General features: G+C 44.4%; 1 protein-coding gene across 1 annotated transcript in view; it reads left to right on the top strand.

Moving 5' to 3' along the window:
- Nucleotides 1-21,890, top strand: part of myo10 (myosin X) — a 312,484-nt gene that overhangs the window by 127,462 nt on the left and 163,132 nt on the right. The window contains exons 13-14 of the mRNA XM_085988751.1: nt 11,193-11,317; nt 14,226-14,340. Of these exons, the coding sequence (XP_085844877.1) occupies nt 11,193-11,317; nt 14,226-14,340 (240 nt within the window). The remainder of the gene's footprint in view (nt 1-11,192; nt 11,318-14,225; nt 14,341-21,890) is intronic.

Consider the following 21,890-nt stretch of genomic DNA (forward strand, 5'->3'; position numbering starts at 1 on the left):
TGCCCAGCAAATCCCTACACAACACTTATATACCGGTGTGGTCACCACCGGTATTACAGTATACAGCAGCCAGGAGAAAGTAGTACATCTCTTAAGGTAGTTCTCTTAAGGTGGAACACGTTACATACACCACATACTAGATTGCAAGAAGTACAAGTAAATCGCTGTTTGACCTGGAAGGGTTGTTTGAGGTCCTGGACAGTGGGAAGGGGGTAGGTATAAGGGCAGGTGTTGCATCTCCTGTGCTTGCACGGGAAGGTGCCGGGCGAAGGGGAAGGGGTGCTGGGGGTGATAGAGGAGTGGACTAGGGTGTCTCGGAGGGAGCGGTCCCTACGGAATGCTGAAAGGGGAGGGGAGGGGAAGATGTGTTTGCTGGTGGGATCACATTGGAGGTGGCGGAAATGGCGGAGAATGATCCGTTGAATGTGGAGGCTGGTGGGGTGAAAGGTGAGGACAAGGGAAACCCTATCGTGGTTCTGGGAGGGAGGGGCAAGGGTGAGGGCAGAAGTGCGGGAGATAGAACGGACATGGTCGAGGGGAATCCTCGGTTGAGGAAAAAGGAAGACATGTCGGAAGCACTGGTGTGGAAGGTGGCATCGTCGGAGCAGATGCGGCGGAGATGGAGAAACTGGGAGAATGGAATAGAGTCCTTACAGGAGGCGGGGTGGGAGGAAGTGTAGTCCAGGTAGCTGTGGGAGTCAGTGGGCTTGTAGTGAATTTTGGTCAATAACCTATCCCCAGAGATGGAGACGGAGAAGTCAAGGAAGGGAAGGGAAGAGTCGGAGATGGACCATGTGAAGGTGAGGGAAGGGTGGAAATTGGAGGCAAAGTGAATGAAATTGTCTAGTTCAGGGCGAGAGCAGGAAACGGCACCGATACATTCATCAATGTACCGGAAAAAAAGGTGAGGGAGGGGACCTGAGTAGGACTGGAACAAAGAGTGTTCCACATATCCCACGAAAAGGCAGGCATAGCTAGGACCATGTGGGTACCCATAGCAACGCCTTTAATTTGGAGGAAATGAGTGGAGTCAAAGGAGAAGTTGTTCAATGTGAGAACAAGTTCAGCCAGGCGGAGGAGGGTGGTGGTGGATGGGGACTGGTTGGGTCTCTGTTCAAGGAAGAAGCGGAGTGCCCTCAGGGCATCCTGGTGGGGGAATGGAGAGATTGTACGTCCATGTTGAAAAGGAGGCGGTTGGGGCCAGGAAACTGGAAACTGTTAAAGTGGTGGAGGGCGTCATAAGAGTCTCGGATGCAGGTGGGAAGAGACTGGACAAGGGGAGAAAAGATAGAGTCGAGATAGGAAGAGATAAGTTCCGTGTGGCAAGAACAGGCTGAAACGATGGGTCTACCAGGGCAGTCCTGTTTTTGGATCTTGGGAAGGAGGTAGAAACGGACTGTGCGGGGTTGGGGAACTATGAGGTTGGTGGCCGTGGCGGGGAAGATCTCCGGAGGAGATGAGGTCAGTGACAGTCTTGGAAACGGTGGTTTGATGTTCGGTAGTGGGGTCATGGTCCAGGTGGAGGTAGGAGGTGGTGTTGGAGAGTTGCCGTTCAGCTTCCGCTAGGTAGAGGTCGGTTCGCCAAACAACAACAGCACCACCCTTGTCAGCAGATTTAATGACAATGTCGGGGTTGGATCTGAGAGAATGGAGTGCTGCAAGTTCAGAGGGAGATAGGTTGGAGTGAGTGAGGGGAGCAGAGAAATGGAGACGGCCGATGTCGCGGCGGCAGTTAGCAATGAAAAGATCTAGAGAGGGTAAGAGGCCAGAGGGAGGGGTCCAGGTAGAAGGAGAATTCTGAAAGTGGGAGAAAGGGTCAGCTGTGCGGGGGGAAGACTCCTGGCCAAAGAAGTGGGCACGGAGACGAAGGCGGCAGAAAAAGAGCTCAGCGTCTTGCCGAGCTCGAAATTCATTGAGGTGGGGGCGTAAGGGGATGAAGCTCAGGCCTTTGCTGAGGACTCATCGTTTGGGGTCAGAGACAGGAAGGTCAGAGGGGATAATGAAAACGCGGCAGGGGTTAAGTTTGGGAGAAGGGGGGTCAGAGGAAAGTGAAGGGGAAGAAGGTTCCGGAGGGGCGTTGGTGTTCAAGAGTTGAAGAAGCTTGTGATCTTTGACATCGGAAAGGAAGAAAAAAAGTTTTTTGTTGAAGCGTTGGATGAGTCGAAGGATGAAATGGAACTGTGGACCCGGACAGCTTTGAGATAGAGTGCGCCGGTGTTGCTGAAGAGAGAGGTCGAGAGTGTTCATGTGGCGCCGCATGGCGTTGAGCGTGGATCTCAAGATGCGGCGAGAGCAGTAGTTTGAGGAACGATGAATATCTTGGAGATATTTTAATCCTGGGTGGATCCGAAACACGAAGGGTGGAAGTTTAGTTGGAATCCATATGGAATAAGTCGGAACCGGAGACAGTTGCTGAGGTGATTATGGTAACTACTTACCTTTATTCAGCGTTAGTTTTCCCGGAGGTCACTGGCACTGGCAGCCTCAGGGCAAAACAAAGTTGCAGCAGAGACCAGAAGCAGGTGTGCATATGCCTCTTGTTGTCCTTTACCAAGAAGGCGTCTGGCACGATTCGCAGCAAAGTTGTGCGTGCGCGCGAGCATCAGATGCCATTCCGGTTCCCAAACGGCACCTGTAGTGCCAAAAAAAAGGCGCTACCGATCTCAGTTTCGCACCCTTTATCCTTAGTTGTCCATTTGAGTCCACAGATCTGATTTGATTTGTACTAAATTAATGACCATGAATGCATATTATGTGTGTGTCAGAGAGAGACAGACAGATAGCGTGGAAGACAAGCAGAAAGCTTAGGCCACGATTTCCCCTACCTGGGCGGGTCCGTGGCAGTCGGAGGCGGGTTGCGGCCTCGCTGCTGGCTCCAGCCCAGCCTCCGACATGACTTTCCCTTAATTGGGCTTATTAAGCCCGCCCAGCGAGTTTCTCGGCCAATTGAAGGAAGCGGGTCTGATGATGTCATTCAACAACGCGTCATCAGCCAGTTTCCTTAAAGGGACCATGCGCAAATTTACATTGACATTTGTGCTGTTAGTGTTTACAGCATTGAAGTGCTGCAAACACTGACGAACACTGCACAGAGGTGCATGGCTGCACCCAGGCTCTCTCATGACTCCCTCCATATGCTTATGGAGAGAGTCACAGCACACAGGGAGGTTCTCTTCCCTTCCGATGGGCGGAAGAGACCTCCCCAGGAGATCAACGCAGCCTGGTTGCACATTGCACAGGAGGCTACAAGCCGGGATGTTGTCAGGAGGACCAGGCTGCAGTGGTGCAAACATTTCAATGATCACAGTAGATCAGCCACGATCTCATTGAATGGTGGAGCAGACTCAAAGGGCCGAATGGCCTACTCCTCCTATTTCTTATGTTCTTATTGCACTAGCAAGGGTTTAGAGGAGACTTACAAGGATGTTGCCAGGACTGGAGAATTTTAGCTGTGAGGAAGGATTGGATAGGCTGGGGTCGTTTTCTTTGGAACAGAGCAGGCTGAAGGAGCGCTGCATTGTCAAGTACACTAACTTTCAGATGAGATTTAAAACCAAGGCCCAGTTTTCCTATTTAAGTGAATGTAAAAGATCCCATGACACTGTTCGAAAAAGAGCAGTGGAGTCCTGAAGTGTGACGCTGCTGAGGTACCCATTATGAGATGACCCCTGAAGTGAAGAGCTTCCGAGAGGAAAAGTGAATGACTAAATTGCGGATACCACGTAACAGTTTAATTTCCAAAAATACTACAATGCATGAGTACTGTGTACTAGTACACCTCTTCAGCTTCAAGAAAAGCTTCATTTGTGTACATAAATTATAACAAGCAACTATAGAAAAATGTATATATTATAATGTTTATCATGTTTTGTTTAAACTTTATTAACACAAGGATCTGTTCATTACTTCAAGTGCATCTGGCAGGTAACATGAAACTTTTTGTATTGCAAATTAAACTGACCTGACTCCAGTCATGTGGTTTTGACTTGGGTATTCCAAACATAAAAATAAATACAACGTTCGATATCATAAGATGGACAAAGTATTCTCAGAAGACAGCTGGCTGTTAATTACTTTTTAACACCATTTTCATTCACATTCTGATTTGATCCTTCAGAGCATGCTGATTGCAAATAGTCTGATGTGTGTGTCACGGCAAACGGTCTCTAATTAGCTTGACCTTTGTGAAGCTAGGATAGATTATTCGCAGATGGGGGCAGGGACTTTGATGAACCCTAGCTGGAGTCTGTTCTGAGAAGCTGTAGCCTGACTAAGTGAAGTGGTAAATTGAATTTTTTTGAAAATGTCTGAGAATAAAAGTGGACACTGCTGTCATTGAGCTTGCAGCAGGTTCTTTTAGAATGGGGAATAAAGTATTTTTATGTCTGTGTTGCATTTTCAGTGCATTTTAACTAAATTACCAATTCAAAAAAATACTATGTAATCAGGGGAGAGTTTTAGCTTGACTGTGAGTTGGTTATATTTGTCATGTTAATGCACAATGCTTTCTCTAGGCAAACTAAAAGCTGCATGTATTTGAATAGAAGTTGGATATTTGTAAATAAGCTGCACACAAGAACGTTTATATTATAATTTTGAAAATGCAGATTAAAAATGTGATGTGGTACCACAGTTCACTGGTGTACTGATGGCCTTCATCAGAGAGTAATTCATACATGGGGTTGTACCTTCAACTCATTGGTGAGCTTCTTTTTTGTGATAAGAGAAAGAAAATTGGAGAGCAAGTTACACCTTATATTGTACCATTCTCACATATCTCCTAATGGTAGATATTAAATCGCATCAACTGAGGACAAGGAACCTGTTTCTCTCCTGACTTGTTCAGTCGCAAAATTATTGTGTATTTGTGTATGGCAGAAGAATTTAAAGGGAGAATGTGGTCAAAGCTGGCAAGGCATAATTTATTGCTCATTCTTATAAACTGAGTCATATGCCAGGTCATTTCAGAGGACATTTAGAAGCCAACTACTAATGTGGGATTGGAGTCACATGTAGGCCAGACAACATAAGGTTCACTTCTCTGGTGAACCAGTTGGATTTTTATGATCATCCAGCAGCTTTAATGGTCATTTTTCTTTCCCGGTTCCAGCCCATTAATTACTAAGTTTATGTTGGGATTTGAACTCATGACCTTCAGGCTACTAGCTCAGTGCCATAAACACTACACTACAACTATTTCCCCCATCGCCAAACCATTGGTCTGATCCACCCTTTATATCTTCTGATGGTAATTATTCCCCATTGTGTCACCATGTGAATACAAACCAGCCAGCTTCTATGGGTAAAGTTCATAGGCTTAACAGTCAACGGTGAAACAGTGATTTACTTGTATTTCTTTCAATTTAATATACTGCATTCCCTGCTCATGATGCAGTCTCTTCTACATTGGGGAGACCAAATACAGATTGGGTGATTGCTTTGCGGAACACCTCCATTCAGTCCGCGGCTCCTGTACCTGTGGCCGTGTAACAGGGACTCCTGGATCTGTGGCCGTGTAACCGGGGCTCCAGCACTTGTGGCTGTGTAACGGGGCTCTCGTACCTTGGGCCATTGTCACTCCATGTCCCTTCTTCTGGTCTGAGGTTGGCCGATAGATAAATTCCCTCGGTAGGTATACCTCTCCGTTATCCGGAATTTTTAATCAACCGGCACCATCCCGGTCCCGTAGGTGCTGGATACGAAAGAATTTACTGTATTTGTTGTATTGTGCATAGGGATGGGAGCAGAGTAGAAAGCTGGACTCAAAAGAAAGTTTTAAAAGTGTGATTTAATGGCTTGATTTTTTATCCAGCAATAGACAGCTGCAGTCACAGTTCACAACTTAAGATCTTACAATTGATGGAATCTCTGATTAGAAACTTAATGGAATAAACAGATTTAGATAGCAATATCTCTTAATAGTCAACACACGTTTCAATAATATAGATTAGTTTGTAGAAAAGGGGGTTATTTTGTGTGTTTTCATTATGGGATTCATTAATGTGGCCTAATGACCGTTCCTGACAAAAGGATTTATAAATAGATTCTTTTTTAAAGTGTACCTTTTACAGGAAGTTTTTTTTCTGGATTAAAGCTCGTGTCTTTAGCCTGTAATGTCTTAGAAATGTCCACAGTTTTATTGAAAGCATTGTTTAATTAATAACCTGTTTTCTAAGTTCCAATATTCCATATTGGATCGGATCTCAAATTCTCAGTGCGTCTTCATGGTAAAAATAGTTTCCTTTATGTTCTTATAACTATTATTGCATTTTATATACTTGTTATAAGATACATCGGTCATTTTCATGCATAAACCTTTGAATGTACATAACCGTGGAGATCCGGGATATGGTTGGAGATGGAATGTTTTTGCCGCTGACTAGAGCAGATTATTGTTTGGTATGCTTGTTATGAGAATCTTGTCAGCCAGATCCCACTCTCTTCCTTAAATTGGTGTGAAGACCACAGCTGGTTTGTCTCGGTGGGTGACTTGTTGAGGCTCAGCCTTTCAGTGGTTGAATATTAATGGGCCACTGCTGCTCTCGTTGCAGTCCACTGGCCCTCCCAGTACATGGCACTAATTAGCCTCAGCATGGAAAGTGTTGCCATAGAAACTGGCCACTTTTAAAGTGCTAGACTGACTTTGGTATTGTTCAGTTTATCTGCATGTCTGAATGAGGTCAGGGTAGTCGCTCCCTAAGCCTTTCTATATGGAGTTCAGTTAAACCTTTAAAGGAAAAGGAACGGTGAACTATTTATGCTAGGTCTGCAACATGGTAAGGTTTTAAGTTTGTTTCATAAAACCAGGAGAATTTCACATTCTTACATTGGCAAATTCTATTGATGGTTTACTTTCATTTTATTTTTAAAAAGGGAGAGACTTGTTGGCACAATAACGTTCTTAAAAAGTGTGTTTTTTTGGTTCTTTCTTTCTAGAAGTAGTCGAATCAAACTTAAGGCATTACTTTAAATTTGTCTTTAAACTATTTAAATGTGGAAAGGATACATCTGGTAGCTTAAGCTTTTCAGAACCCAGTGGGTTTTATTTACTATTGAGTTCCGGGTCTCTCTGTCATTCTAGTTTATTTGTGCCTGTCGTGAGTGTTCCAGCATTTCTTCCAGGCTAGTGGATGGAATATTGGCTGCCAAGAAATGAGGCAGTCCATTTTTGGTGATGGGGGCTGGGATAAGAAAGAGAGGTAAACAATGACACTGATCAGCTCATCCTGTTGAAATGTTAACTCCTGATGACTTATTGCAGTGCATCATTGATGATAGCTGTGGAAATCTGCATCCAAACCTTGTTCTCCCAGGCAGGAGAGAGGCTCTTGCTAATAAAGTTTGGGGCGGGGGTTCAGATGTATACACTTAAGTGGACACTGCCTCGTGGGTTGCAGTATGTTAGAAGACTCTGTGCTTCATTTTGAGATTGACTTCAGATTTTACTACTGTGTTAAGTAACTGCAACTAAATCAAGAATCGAGCATGATGCTACCCCCAGTTACTGAATGACAAAAGTATGTTCAGGTGCCCATTAATGGGTTTACACATTCTTGGCTTTGGGTGCCAGAAGATAACCCATCTAGGTCAGAGGATTTACCATTTCTGCACTGAGAAAATGCACAGGAACAGCCCGATTATCAATCTGGATGTGTTGTTTCCCAAGTAGGCCAAAGAGTTAAGAGAATTAAAATCACTGACTCGTGTGAAAAATTTGTGGTTTAAACTACATGAGCTCTCATTGTGGTGCCAGGCTTATTGTGTACTAAATTTCTCTCTCCTAGTGAGCAGCAATGGCACTTTTATTGACGGAGAAATTAAATGTTTTTCTTTCTCTCAGGCACTGTGTGTTTGTTGCAAAGCATTGGACAAAGGTCGATTTTCCTGGGTCAGTCACCTGCTATAAGCGGGTTCAAGTCCTTTGTTTGCCTGATTGATTGCATTGGTCAATGAATAATGAAATGTGAATGGAATACAGAAGGAAGAATGATGGATAAATGACTGTGAAACTGTAAAGAAAAAAGAATTTCAATTGTTTATTATCATTAACACTTTTGTATTTAAAAGCTATTACTGGGTGAATGGTGCCCAGTTTCTCTTTCCCAGTGTGAACAAGTTTAGTTTTTATTTGCACCGTTTCATAGAAGAAGAATCATAGAAGAAGTTTACGGCACAGAAGGAGGCCATTCGGTCCATCGTATCTGTGTCGGCTGAAGAAGAGCTATCCAGTTAAATCCCACTTTCCAGCTCTTCGTCCGTAGCCTTGCAGGCCTCGGGACTTCAAGTGCATATCCAAGCACTTTTTAAATGTGATGAGGGTTTCTGCCTCTACCACCTGTTCAGGCAGTGAGTTCCAGACCCACTACCCTCTGGGTAAAAAAAATTCTCCTCAACTTCCCTCTAATCCTTCTACCAATTACTTTAAACCGATGCCCCTTGGTTATTGACCTCTCTGCTAAGGGAAATAGGTCCTCCTTATCTACTCTGTCTAGGCCCCTCATAATTTTATACACCACAATTAAATCTCCCATCAGCCTCCTCTGTTCCAAAGAAAACAACCTCAGCCTATCCAATCTTTCATCATAGCTAAAATTCTCCAGACTTGGCAACATTCTCATAAATCTCCTCTCTACCCTCTCTAGTGCAATCATATCTTTCCTGCAATGTGGTGACCAGAACTGTACGCAATACTCTAGCTGAGCCTAAGTGTTTTATACAGTTCTAGCATTACCTCCCTGCTCTTATATTCTATGCTTCGGCTAATAAAAGAGAGTATCCCGTATGCTTTCTTAACCACCTGATCTACCTGTCCTGCTACCTTCAGGGATCTGTGAACATGCACTCCAAGGTCCCTCTGTTCCTCTACACTTCTCTGTATCCTGCCATACAATGGCCCAGAAATTCGGGTCTCCACGGGTGAGTACGCACGGGGTACTCACCCGTAGGCCCAGTGGAAGTGCCGGTTTCCTGCATGCACTGCGCATGTGCGGGAAACCGGCACTTCTGTTCCCCTGAAAGAAGGGGTTAAGAGGTCGAACGCATGCGCAGGAGAGGCTGCGTGTGCGCATCGAACTTACGTTTTTTTTTGCAGGTTTTCCCAGGAGGGTAAGTCTGCAGAAGTTACACATTTAAAAAGCAGGCGTAAGGCCTGCTTTTTACAAGGTAAGTGGTGAATTAATTAAAATTAAAACATATTTTTTCCACAGGTTTATTATTTTTAAATACTTTAAAGCAAGGTAAGTTTATTTTTAGCCCCGTTAGAAAATAAAATTATTTTTTTCAAAAATGTAATTTATAGTTTATTTAAAAAATGTGATGTTTTTAAAAAATTTATTTGAAGATTTAGTGATGTTTTGGGGCCCGTAGTATTTAAGTTTTGACAGGTCTTCCTGTCAAACTTATGAATGGGCATTCCCTGCTCCGATTGGCTCCTCATGGCCCACGTGATCCCAGGGGATGCATCAAACTAACTGCGCCCCTGGGATACGCAAGCACTGCGCGCTGGCAGTTGGAGCAGGCCCAGGATCGGAATTCCACGGGGGCCCACAGCTCAATGGCCGGCGTGCTAGGTAAGTGCAGGTCGGGGGCTTACACCCGCGGGAAGCCCCCGACCCGAATTTCTGGGCCATCGTGTAGTCCCTTGCCTTTTTAGCCCTCACCAAATGCATTACCTCACACTTCTCTGGATTAAATCCCGTTTGGCACTTTTCTGCCCACCTGACCAGTCCATTGATATCTTCCTGCAGTCTACAGCTTTTTTCCAATCAGCCACACGGCCAATTTTTGTATCATCTGCAAACGTCTAAATCATTGACATGTACCACAAAAAGCAAGGGACCTAGTACTGAGCCCTGCGGAACCCCACTGAAAACAGCCTTCCAGTCACAAAGACACCCGTTGACCATTGCCACAGAGCCAATTTTGAATCCAACTTGCCACTTTCCCCCTATCCCATGGGCTTTTACTTTTACAGTCTGCCATGTGGGACCTTGTCAACAGCCTTGCTTAAATCCATGTCGACTAATCAAACGCACTACCCTCATCGACCCTCCTTGTTACCTCCTCAAAAAATTCAATCAAGTTAGTCAGATACAACTTTCCCTTAACAAATCCATGCTGACTGTCCTTGATTAATCTATGCCTTTCTAAATGACGATTAATATGGTCCCTCAAAATTTTTTCCAATAAGTTGCCCATCACCGAGGTTAGGCTGACTGGCCTATAATTACTCGGACTATCCCTTTCTCCCTTTTTAAACAATGGTACACGTTAGCAGGCCTCCAGCACCATGCCTATAGCCAGAGAGGATTGGAAAATGATGATCAGAGCCTTCAGTATTTCCTCCTTTGCTTCTCTTAACAGCCTGGGATACATTTCATCCAGGCCTGGCAATTTATCTACTTTCAAAGATGCTAAACCCTTTAATATTTTCTGTCTCACTATGTTTATATCATCTAATATTTCACACTCCTCCTCCTTAACTTCAATGTCTGCATCAACCCTTTCTTTTGTGAAGACAGACGCAAAGTATTCATTAAGAACCATACCCACGTCTTCTGCCTCCACACACAGGTTACCTTTTTGGTCTCTAATAGGCCCTACTCTTTTGTTAGTTATCCTCTTGCTCTTTATGTATTTATAAAATATCTTTGGGTTTTCAAGCATTTTAATTCTTATTTCTAAAGCTGATACTAAATATGTATAACTTCTTCAAAGAATCTTTGATCTACCACAAATAACATGCATTTTAAAGGGATAATGTCCCCTTCCTGTCACTTATTAGGAAGTTTTAGGGATCCTGCTTTTGGATACTTTTATATCTGCACCAGTGCAAACTTTTATAGGTCAATTATCTAAATTTGTTTTTGATAAAGCGTTAAATTCTGATTGAAAGCAAATTGTAATGTCATGATGATGAATTTGGTGACATAGTAACATTGTCACCCCCTCCTCTGTGCACAAGCATGAAGTGTCATGTAATCCGTTTCCATGGCAACCTTTTTACACTCTCTGCTTGGCTCAGGAAGTTTTGCAGTTTTAATGAACATCATGAAGTAATCCTTTAGTAGCTGGCATACTTCAAATAACAGGAGATTGACGGACAATTATTGTTTCCTATTGCTATTAGCATTACTGCACTATTCCTGCTGCCAAATATGCTAATCCTCTGTTCTCATTTTCTCTGCTTTCAGATGCCAGATCAGTTTGACCAAACAGTGGTGCTAAACCAGCTGAGATATTCAGGAATGTTGGAAACTGTGAAAATACGACGAGCTGGATTCCCAGTCAGGAGGCACTTCCAGGACTTTTATGCAAGGTATTATTTGTAAATCAAGATTTACACACATTACTGCTCGATCAGTTATTCACTTCATGTGTTTTGGAGAGTTAGTCTGTACACGCTTATCTCGGTTGAGCCTGAATAAAGTCACTTGTTTAGCACTGATCCCACCCCATAATAGAACAACTTACCTTTATATAGCGCCTTTAATATGGTAAAATGTCCCATGGCACTTCACAGGAACGATATCAGACAAAATTTGACACAGCCACGTAGAGATATTAGGACAGGTGACCAAAAGCTTGGTCAAAGAGGTAGATTTTAAGGGAGCATCTTAAAGGAGGAGAGAGAGGTAGAGAGGCGGAGAGATTTAGTGAGGGAATTCCAGAGCTTTGTGCCTAGGCAGCTGAATGCACGACCGCCAACAGTGGAGTGACAGAAATCGGTGATGCGCAAGAGGCCAGAATTGGAGGAGCGCAGAGATCGCAGAGGGTTGTAGGGCTGGAGGAGGTCACAGAAATGGTGAGGGGTTGAGGCCATGGAAGGGTTTAATTCTGAGAATTATATTTTGGATGAATACTGTAAACATCCCATATGAAAGCTGTAAAGGGAAGTCCCCCCTCCACTAGTTAGGTATGAGTAGAGATACTCCAAGTACACGTCCTTGTATTTTGGTATTCATTTTATATTTAGGAAAATAATGCCTAAAGCTTGAGAGATAATTGTTGCTGAAGATTGTAAGTGATGATATTTGCCTATAAGGATGGATTAGGAGTGTAAATATCACAAGTCAATTCGCAAAGGTCGACCACCAACAGCAACAATGGACAGTTCAACCATACTATAAATGAGGTCTCTATAAAAAGACTAATTCCATGATCCACATCCCCTGTAAGTGCAGCTTCCCTGCTGGAATTGCAGAATAACCCAGTTATATTTAGATACATCTGTGTGCAAAAATCATGGGATTTGCTATTTTCAAAATGTTAGAATAATGTTTAATTCATACCTTTCCAGATCATTAACTCTGAGGAAATTAACCTTTTTTTACCAAGGTGCTAATGTCTTGTTTATTCAGATTAAGTGTTCAATTATTTCATACAGTCCCAGCTTTAAAATTAGAAACATGAGATTATGAATCATTTTTTGTTAAAACAAATGTTGATAGGAACATAACATAAGAAATAGGAGTAGGAGCGGGCCATACGACCCCATGAGCCTGTTCCGCCATTCAATAAGATCATGGCTGAACTTCTACATCAACTCCACTTTTCCGCCCTATCCCCATATTCCTTGACTCCCTTAGTACCCAAAAATCTATCAATTTCAGTCTTGAATACACACATTGACTGAGCATCCACTGCCCTCTGGGATAGTGAATTCCAAAGATTCATAACACTTTTGAGTGAAGAAATTTCTCCTCATCTCAGTCCTAAATGGCCGACCCCTTATCCTAAGACTATAACCCCTAGTTCTAGACTCTCCAGCCAGGGAAACAGCCTCTCAGCATCTACCCTGTCAAGCCCTCTAAGAATTTTATACATTTCAATGAGCTCACCTCTTATTCTTATAAACTCCAGAGAATATAGGCACATTCTACTCGATCTTTCCTCTCATAGGTCAGCCCTCTCATCCCAGGAATCAGTCTGGTGAACCTTTGTTTCACCCCCTCTAAGGCAAGTATATCTTTCGTTAGGTAAGGAAACCAAAACTGTGCACAGTAGTCCATGTGTGGTCTCACCAGAGCCCTATATAATTGCAGCAAGACTTCCTTACTCTTAGCTTAACCAGGGGACACAGTCTAAGGATAAAGGGTAGGTCATTTAGGACAGAAATGAGGAGGAATTTCTTCACCCAGAGAGTGGTGAACCTGTGGAACTCTCTACCACAGAAGGCGGCGGAGGCCAGTGCATTAAATATATTCAAGAAGGAGTTGGATATACTTCTTAAGGCTAAAGGGATCAAGGGGATGGGGAGAAAGCAGGGACCAGGTACTGAATTTGGATGATCAGCCATGATCGCATTGAATGGCGGAGCTGGCTCAAGGGGCCGAATGGCCTACTCCTGCTCCTATCTTCTATGTTTCTAGGAATCTTCCAACCCCCTTGCAATAAATGTACTTAATTGACTGTAAAGCACTTTGGGATGTCGTGAAAGGCGTTATATAAATGCAAGTTTTTTTTTAAAGGCCAACATATCCTTTGCCTTCCCAATTGCTTGCTGTACCTGCATGCTAACTTTGTGATTCGTGTACAAGGACCCCCAAATCCCTCTGCATACCAACATTTACTAGTGTCTCATCTTTTGCTTTTGCATTCTTCTTACCAAAGTGGATAATTTCACACATCCCCATATTATACTACACCTGCCACCTTCTTGCCCAATCACTTAACTAGTTTATATCCCTTTGCAGTCTATTTGCATCCTCCTCACAGCTTACTTGGATATATTACACTCGGTCCCTCATCCAAGTCATTGATATTGATTGTAAATAGCTGAGACCCAAGCACTGATCCTTGCGGGTCTTCTCCAGTTACATCCTGTCATCCCGAAAATGACCCATTTATTCCTACTCTCTATTTTCTGTCCATTAACCAATCCTCAATCCATGCTAATATATTACCCCCCAATCCCATGAGCCCTAATCTTGTGTAACAACCTCTTGTTTGGCACCATATTGAATGCCTTCTGAAAATCCAAATATACTATATCCACTGGTTCCCCCTTATCTACCCTGCTAGTTACACCATCAAAAAAAAACTCAACAGGTTTGTCAAACACGATTTCCCTTTCATAAAACTGTGTTGACTCTGCCTAATCATATTGCCAATGCGTGTATATTGGAAAAACAGCATAAAAAATCTCTTGAGCAGTCAGGACTTCTCCCAAGATAAGGTGATGTAATAGAAAAAAATGAAAATGATTTGTTGCTTTCTCTCCCCAGGTATAAAGTCTTGATGAGGAATCTCTCTCAACCTGATGATTTGAAGGGAAAGTGTGCTGAACTACTTCATTTCTATGACAACACCAATACAGATTGGCAGCTGGGGAAAACAAAGGTAAATTGGGTTGGAGACATCTTTTTTCCCTGTGAATTATGTTCTGCCATCCAGTGAACAGCAGTAAGAGTAACATCTAGCTTTCATTTTTATTTCGATAATCAGGAAAGATAGGCAAAAAGGAAAGGGAGGTGGGGTAGCATTACTGGTTAAAGAAGAGATTAACACAATTGTAAGGAAGGATATTAGCTCTGATGATGTGGAATCTGTAAGGGTAGAATTGAGAAATACCAAGGGGCAGAAAATGTTAGTGGGCAGCACGGTGGCATAGTGGTTAGCACTGTTGCCTCACAGCGCCAGGGACCCGGGTTCGAATCCGGCCTCGGGTGACCGTCTGTGTGGAGTTTGCACATTCTCCCCGTGTTTGCGTGGGTTTCCTCCGGGTGCTGCGGTTTCCTCCCACAGTCCAAAGATGTGCGGTTAGGTTGATTGGCTATGATAAATTGACCCTTAGTGTTAGGGGGATTAAATACGTGGGGATAGGGTGGGACATGTGTTGGTGTAGGGGTTACGGGGATCGGGTGGGATATGTGTCGGTGCAGGCTCGATGGGCCGAAATGGCCTCTATCTGCACTGTGGGGTTTCTGTGATTCTGTGATCTGTGATTTCTGAGTGCTATATATATATACCTCCAAACAGTAAGGCGGAGGTTGGGGATGGCATTAAACGGGAAATTAAAGAAGCGTGCAATAAGGGCACAGCAGTCATCATGGGTGACTTTAATCTACATATAGATTGGGCTAACCAAATTAGTAACAATACTGTGGAGGAGGAATTCCTGGAGTGTTTACGGGATGGTTTCCTGGACCAATATGTCGAGGAACCAACCAGAGATCAGGCCATCTTAGACTGGGTATTATGTAACGAGAAAGGATTAATTAGCAATCTTGTTGTACGAGGCCCCTGGGTCGGAGCGATCATAATACGATCGAATTCTTCATTAAGATGGAGAATGAAGTAGTTGACTCAGAGACTAGGGTCCTAAATTTAAATAAAGGAAACTACGATGGTCTGAGGCGCGAGTTGGGTAGGATTGATTGGGGAATGTCACTCAAAGGGTTGACGGTGGATAGGCAATGGCAAACATTCAAAGACTGCATGGATGAACTACAGAATTTGTTCATCTCAGTTTGGCATAAAAATAAAACAAAAAAAGGTGACTCAACCATGGCTAACAAGGGAAATTAAGGATAGCATAAGATCCAAGGAGAGGACATATAAATTGGCCAGAAAAAGCAATAATCCTGAGGATTGGGAGCAGTTTAGGATTCAACAAAGGAGGACAATGGGACTAATTAAAAAGGGGAAAATAGAATATGAGAGTAAGCTTGCAGGGAACATAAAAACTGATTGTAAAAGCTTTTATAGATATGTAAAGAGAAAAAGATTGGTGAAGTCAAGCGTAGGTCCCTTGCAGTCAGAATCAGGGGAATTTATAATGGGGAACAAAGAAATGGCAGACCAACTAAATTCATACTTTGGTTCTGTCTTCACAAAGGAGGACACAAATAATCTCCCAGAGATGCTGGGGAACATAGGGTCTGATGAAAGGGAGGAACTGAAAGAAATCAGTATTTGTAGGGAAGTAGTGTTAGGGAAATTGATGGGATTGAAGGCCGATAAATCCCCAGGGCCTGATAATCTACATCCTAGGGTACTTAAGGAAGTGGCCCTAGAAATAGTAGATGCATTGCTGATAATCTTCCAACATTTGATGGAATCTGGAACAGTACCCATGGATTGGAAGGTAGCTAATGTTACCCCACTATTCAAAAAAGGTGGTAGAGAGAAAACGGGGAATTACAGACCGGTAAGCCTGACATCGGTAGTGGGGAAAATGCTAGAGTCCATTATAAACGATGTAATAGCAGAGCACTTGGAAAACAGTGACAGGATCGGACAAAGTCAACATGGATTCACAAAAGGTAAATCGTGCTTGACTAATCTACTGGAATTTTTTGAGGATGTAACTGGTAAAATAGATAAGGGAGAACCAGTGGATGTGGTGTATCTGGACTTTCAGAAGGCCTTCGATAAGGTCCCGCATAAGAGATTAGCGTATAAAGTTAAGGCACATGGGATTGGGGGCAAGGTATTGACTTGGATAGAGAACTGGTTGGCAGACAGAAAGCAAAGAGTTGGAATAAACGGGTCTTTTTCCGAATGGCAGGCAGTGACTAGTGGGGTACCGCAGGGATCGGTCCTTGGACCCCAGCTATTCACAATATATATAAATGATCTGGACAAGGGAACGAGATGTAATATCTCCAAATTTGCAGACGACACAAAGCTGGGTGGGCGTGTGTGCTGTGAGGAGGATGTCGAGAAACTCCAGGATGATTTGGACATGTTGGGTAATTGGGCAGAAACATGGCAGATGCAATATAATGTGGATAAATGTGAGGTTATCCACTTTGGTGGCAAAAACAGGAAGGCAGATTATTATCTCAATGGCAATAGATTGGGAGAAGGGGAAGTGCAACGAGACCTGGGTGTCCTTGTGCACCAGTCGCTGAAGGTAAGCATGCAGGTGCAGCAGGTGGTTAAGAAGGCAAATGGTATGTTGGCCTTCGTAGCGAGAGGGTTTGAGTACAGGAACAAGGACGTCTTGCTGCAGTTGTACAGGGCCTTGGTGAGACCACATCTTGAGTATTGTGTGCAGTTTTGGTCGCCTTATCTGAGGAAGGATGTTCTTGCCATGGAAGCAGTTCAGCGAAGATTCACCAGGCTGATACCTGGGATGGCAGGAATTACGTATGAGGAGAGATTGGGTCGATTGGGCTTGTACTCGCTGGAGTTTAGAAGAATGAGAGGCGATCTCATTGAAACTTATAAAATTCTGACAGGACTGGACAGACTAGATGCAGGAAGGATGTTCCTGATGGTCGGGGAGTCCAGAACCAGGGGACACAGTCTAAGGATAAAGGGTAGGCCATTTAGGACAGAAATGAGGAGGAATTTCTTCACCCAGAGAGTGGTGAACCTGTGGAACTCTCTACCACAGAAGGCGTTGGAGGCCAGTGCATTAAATATATTCAAGAAGGAGTTGGATATATTTCTTAAGGCTAAAAGGATCAAGGGGTATGGGGAGAAAGCAGGTACTGAATTTGGATGATCAGCCATGATCGCATTGAATGGCGGAGCAGGCTCGAGGGGCCGAATGGCCTACTCCTGCTCCTATCTTCTATGTTTCTATGTAAAAATTATCAACACTTGATTTTTGTCAAACCAACCACCTCCTCACAATCCATTCACCAATGTATTTTCGTCTAGTAATTTGGTCTGTTTGCTTCGATTAACAATTTATTTATTCACCCGCATGTAAAATCTGACATAGTTAAAATAATCTAAACCGTGGCTCAGTATCTCAGTAAATTAAAAAAACTTCACTGTTTTTTCACAAAACCTTTTAGATGTCATCTACTCATCTTGAGAAAGTTACACACATGTTCACTGGTTAATTTAAAACACGGAACCATTGTTATTTCAAAAAAATTCCGCTGGCATTTGACTTTCATTCTACTGATTAATTTTAATTAATATTGGCAAGACTTGGGGAAAGATGGAAGTGGCTGCTATCGCTGGACAGTTAAATTTATTTCTGATTTACGTGACCCATCCCAAAGTACTGATACCAAGCTGGGCTCACAAAAGTTCTCAAATACTTGGATTACTGGACAAGCAGAGATCTAGGTGTGTAACTGAAGCACACAGACAAGGAAGGAGTTGTGTTCTATTCCCAGTCCATGTTGTTAGTTGATTTTATCCAGGATAGCATCAAAAATGTTACATTCAGCTTCACTGCTTCAGTTTCGGAAGGAAAAAAATCAGCCAAGGTCACTGCTGCTGATGTTAAAGCGCACATGTGTGGATGTCAGATGAGGACAAGTCTGGGCTCAGTGGTATTGCCACCTATGGACCAATAGTCTGCTTACACTTATTGTTTAAAACTCATACTTGTCTGAGACACAGGAAGTTAACTGACTCATCATGGCTTCGCACCTTCAAGGATGGAGGGGAAGAAAACACTGTTGCAATATTCACTAATCTTCTAACATTCTACAAATCAGAATACCGTCACCAAATTAGAAAGTGCATTTTTAAGGGAACAATAGATCTCTATATTTTTTGGCTTTCAGTTAATTGGAATTGTATCAAAGCAAACTAGTAAACCAGCTGAAATATTTAGATGTAAGATAGCTAATATTGTGTTATATGGCAATAATTAAGTGAACCCAAGTGGCTTGCCATCATTAGAAACACTATGGCCTAGAAATTCAGTATAGCCACGTTTGGGGCGCTACAGCCGGGCGGCCGCTTAAGTTTGCGCCCGGCGCAACTTCGCGCCACCTTCGCCGATATTCAGTGGCATCGTCCCAAGAGGTTGCTACTGCGCTAAAACAGGCGATGCACGACTATCATTAGGCGCTAAGCCGGCGGCCCGGGGCGATACCCCCGAGGGCGGGCGCAGCGCAGGTGCGGCGAGTTGCTGATTGACAGCAGACACTCTGGCGCCGGTGAGCTCTTAAAGGGGGAGGGTGGATTTGTTTGCCTGCCACGCCCTGCACACTGCAGCCCTGAAGCTAGGCCTGACCACTGCTGCTTGATCTGTACAACGCCCAGGACTATGGAGAAGGCCAACGTTTGCACCCATTGCGGCCCCCATTATATGTTTCCAATCAATGCTATGGCTCTGAAGTTAAAGACAAGTGCAAAGCTGTGGCCTGAAGCCACAAGTACCTGTGCGAGTGTTGAGCCAAACCAGAAAGCTCTCTACCTTTGTCTCTCTGCAAAGATCCGTCTCTCACAAAAAAGGAGTGTTGCAAAATGGCTGCCATTTCTACTGCAGGAGGAGTGCCCTTTAATTTGCGCCCCCCGCGCCCTGCAGCGACTGGGAACCGTTCCCCTCTACCAGTCGCTAGGGGCGCCAGGCGCACAATAGGCCGGCACCACTGAATTTCCGGTTTGGGGCGCACAAAGGGCGTTGCACGATGAAATGACGTCAGGATCTGCGCGCGCAGCTGAGCACACGCAAAGGCTTTGCGCCGCCGCTAAATCTTTACTGAAGTTGGGGAGAGGCGCAGATCGCGCTGCGCCCGGCCGCTAGCCGCCTAGCGCCCCACATCTCCTCCTCCTAAGGCGCTAGCGGCTGGCGCAAACAACTGAATTTCTAGGCCTATGTATTTCAACCATGAGCCACTCCCCTATGTGTTTTTTATTCTTTCATGGTACAGGTAGACTACCCTTTATCCGAACTTCCGAAAACCGAAACCCTCTAAAAACCGAAGGTTTTTTCGGTCAGCGTAAGTCGTGCGCACAACATGACCAGAGTGGCGCACGACCCCCCGCAGACCCCCGCCGACCCCCCCCCCCCCCACCGACCCTGACTCCCGCCGACCCCCCCGCGGACCCCCGCCGACTTACGCTGAGCAGAGGGTCAGCGTAAGTCGTGCGCACGACCCCCCCACGGAACCACCTGACTCTCTTCCAAAGGCTCGAAAGCAACGAGAGCTCTGAGCCCGCGGCGGTGCCGGCCCCTGTTCCAACCGAGCACGACGACCTGTTGGTGGAAATGCGGAACTTCATTGCATTCCAGGCTAGCAGCAACGGACAAGCCACGACTGCGGACCCCCGCCGACACCCCCGCCGACGCCGACCCCCCCGCGGACCCCCGCCGACCCACCTTCCGAAATCCGAAATTTTCCGAAAACCGAAACACGGCTGGTCCCGAGGTTTTCGGATAAAGGATAGTCTACCTGTATATATTACCATGGTGGTCTGCAGAGAGTGATCTTAAACAGTGTGCTTCTAAACTGAATGTGAACTGTGGGAATTTGGAGAGAGTGGAAGTCTCTGGTAAGTACTGGGTGAGTCTGGGATGAGTGTTAGCTGTAAAAAGTGAAATTTAGTTAAACATTTTGAATTTAACTTAGAACTTTAAAAACTGTAGTTAACAGAAACTGCCTGTCAGTGGCAGTTAACTGTCAGTCAGCTGTAAGTGTTTGTCTTGAATAGGTGCTAATTACTGTGAGCAGGGAGCTGAGACCACACTTATATCTTGGGTATGGCTCCAAAGGTATAAAATAAATCACTATCTACTGATGCACAGAGTGGTCTGCACAGTGTGAGCTTAAGCAGTGTGCTTCAAACAGAGTGTTAAACTTGGGAATTTGGAGAGAGTGGGAATTCGGAGCAGGGGGAAGGAGGTGCTGCTTTTTGCCTCTTTGCTTTGTGTTATAGGTAACATAAACTAGATCTAGTAATTAGCCAAAAACAAAACTATAAGCTAAGTTAATTAAATATATAAATATTAATCAACTAAATAAATAAAACAAGATTATATAGGGATGGCAGTGCAGGTGGTGTGCTGCAATTGCAGCATATGGAAGTTTGTGGAGAGCATTGCGATCCCAGACGACCACATCTGCAGTAAGTGTCTGCATCTTGAGGAACTTCAGCACAGAGTTGTTGAGTTGGAGTCCGAGGTGCAGACATTGTGGGGCATCGGAGGGGTGAGTTATCTGGACACTTTGATCCAGGAAGCAGTCACACCCCTTAGATTAGGCAGTGGTACAGGTCTGGTTGGTGGTCAGGGACAGGAGGGTGTGACTGCATCTCAGGCAAGTAAAGGGATCCCAGGTGCAGTGCTGGAGGAGCCTCAGCTTTTGCCCTTGTCCAACAGGTATGAGGTTCTTGCTGCCTGTGTGGATGAGGACAAAGTCTGCAGGGTGGATGAGCAGACTGACCACGGCAACATGGTACAGGAGGCCATTCAAGTGGAGAGAGTGAAAAGGAATGTTGTACTGGTAGGGGACAGTATAGTCAGGGGGATAGATACTATTCTCTGCAGCTGCAACCGGGAGTTCCGAAGGGTTAAGGATATTTCCTTGTGGCTGGAGAAGAATTTGGAGTGGGAGGGGGAGGATCCAGTTGTCGTGGTCCACGTAGGAATCAACAACATAGGTAGCATAGTGGTTATGTTACTGGACTAGTAATCCAGAGGCTTGGACTAATGATCCAGAGATGTGAGTTCAAATTCCACCACGGCAGCTGGGGAAATTAAATTCAGTTAATTTAATTTAATTCTGGAATAAAAAGCTAGCATCAGTAATGGTGACCATGAAACTATCGGATTGTCATAAAAACCCATCTCGTTCACCAATGTACTTTAGGGAAGGAAATCTGCCGTCCTTACCTGGTCTGGCCTATATGTGACTCCAGACCCACAGCAATGGCTCTTAACTTCGCCTTGAAATGCTCTAGCAAGCCATTCCATTGTAACAAACCGCTACAGAAAAAAACCGGACAAACTATGGCACCAAATTCTGATACGATAACGGCACACCAAGCACAATTAACCCTGCAAAGTCCTCCTCACTAACATTTGGGGACTTGTTTCAAAATTAGGAGAGCTGTCATACAGATTCATCAAGCAACAGCCTGACTTAGTCATACTCACAGAATCATACCTTTCAGCCAATGTCCCAGACTCCTCTATCACCATCACCAGGGGTGGTGGCACAGTGGTATATAGTCGGGAAGGAGTGGCC

Source organism: Somniosus microcephalus, chromosome 5, assembly GCF_052327205.1.
Source record: "Somniosus microcephalus isolate GS21.2 chromosome 5, FLI_Smic_1.0, whole genome shotgun sequence".
In the NCBI taxonomy this organism is placed as follows: domain Eukaryota; kingdom Metazoa; phylum Chordata; class Chondrichthyes; order Squaliformes; family Somniosidae; genus Somniosus; species Somniosus microcephalus.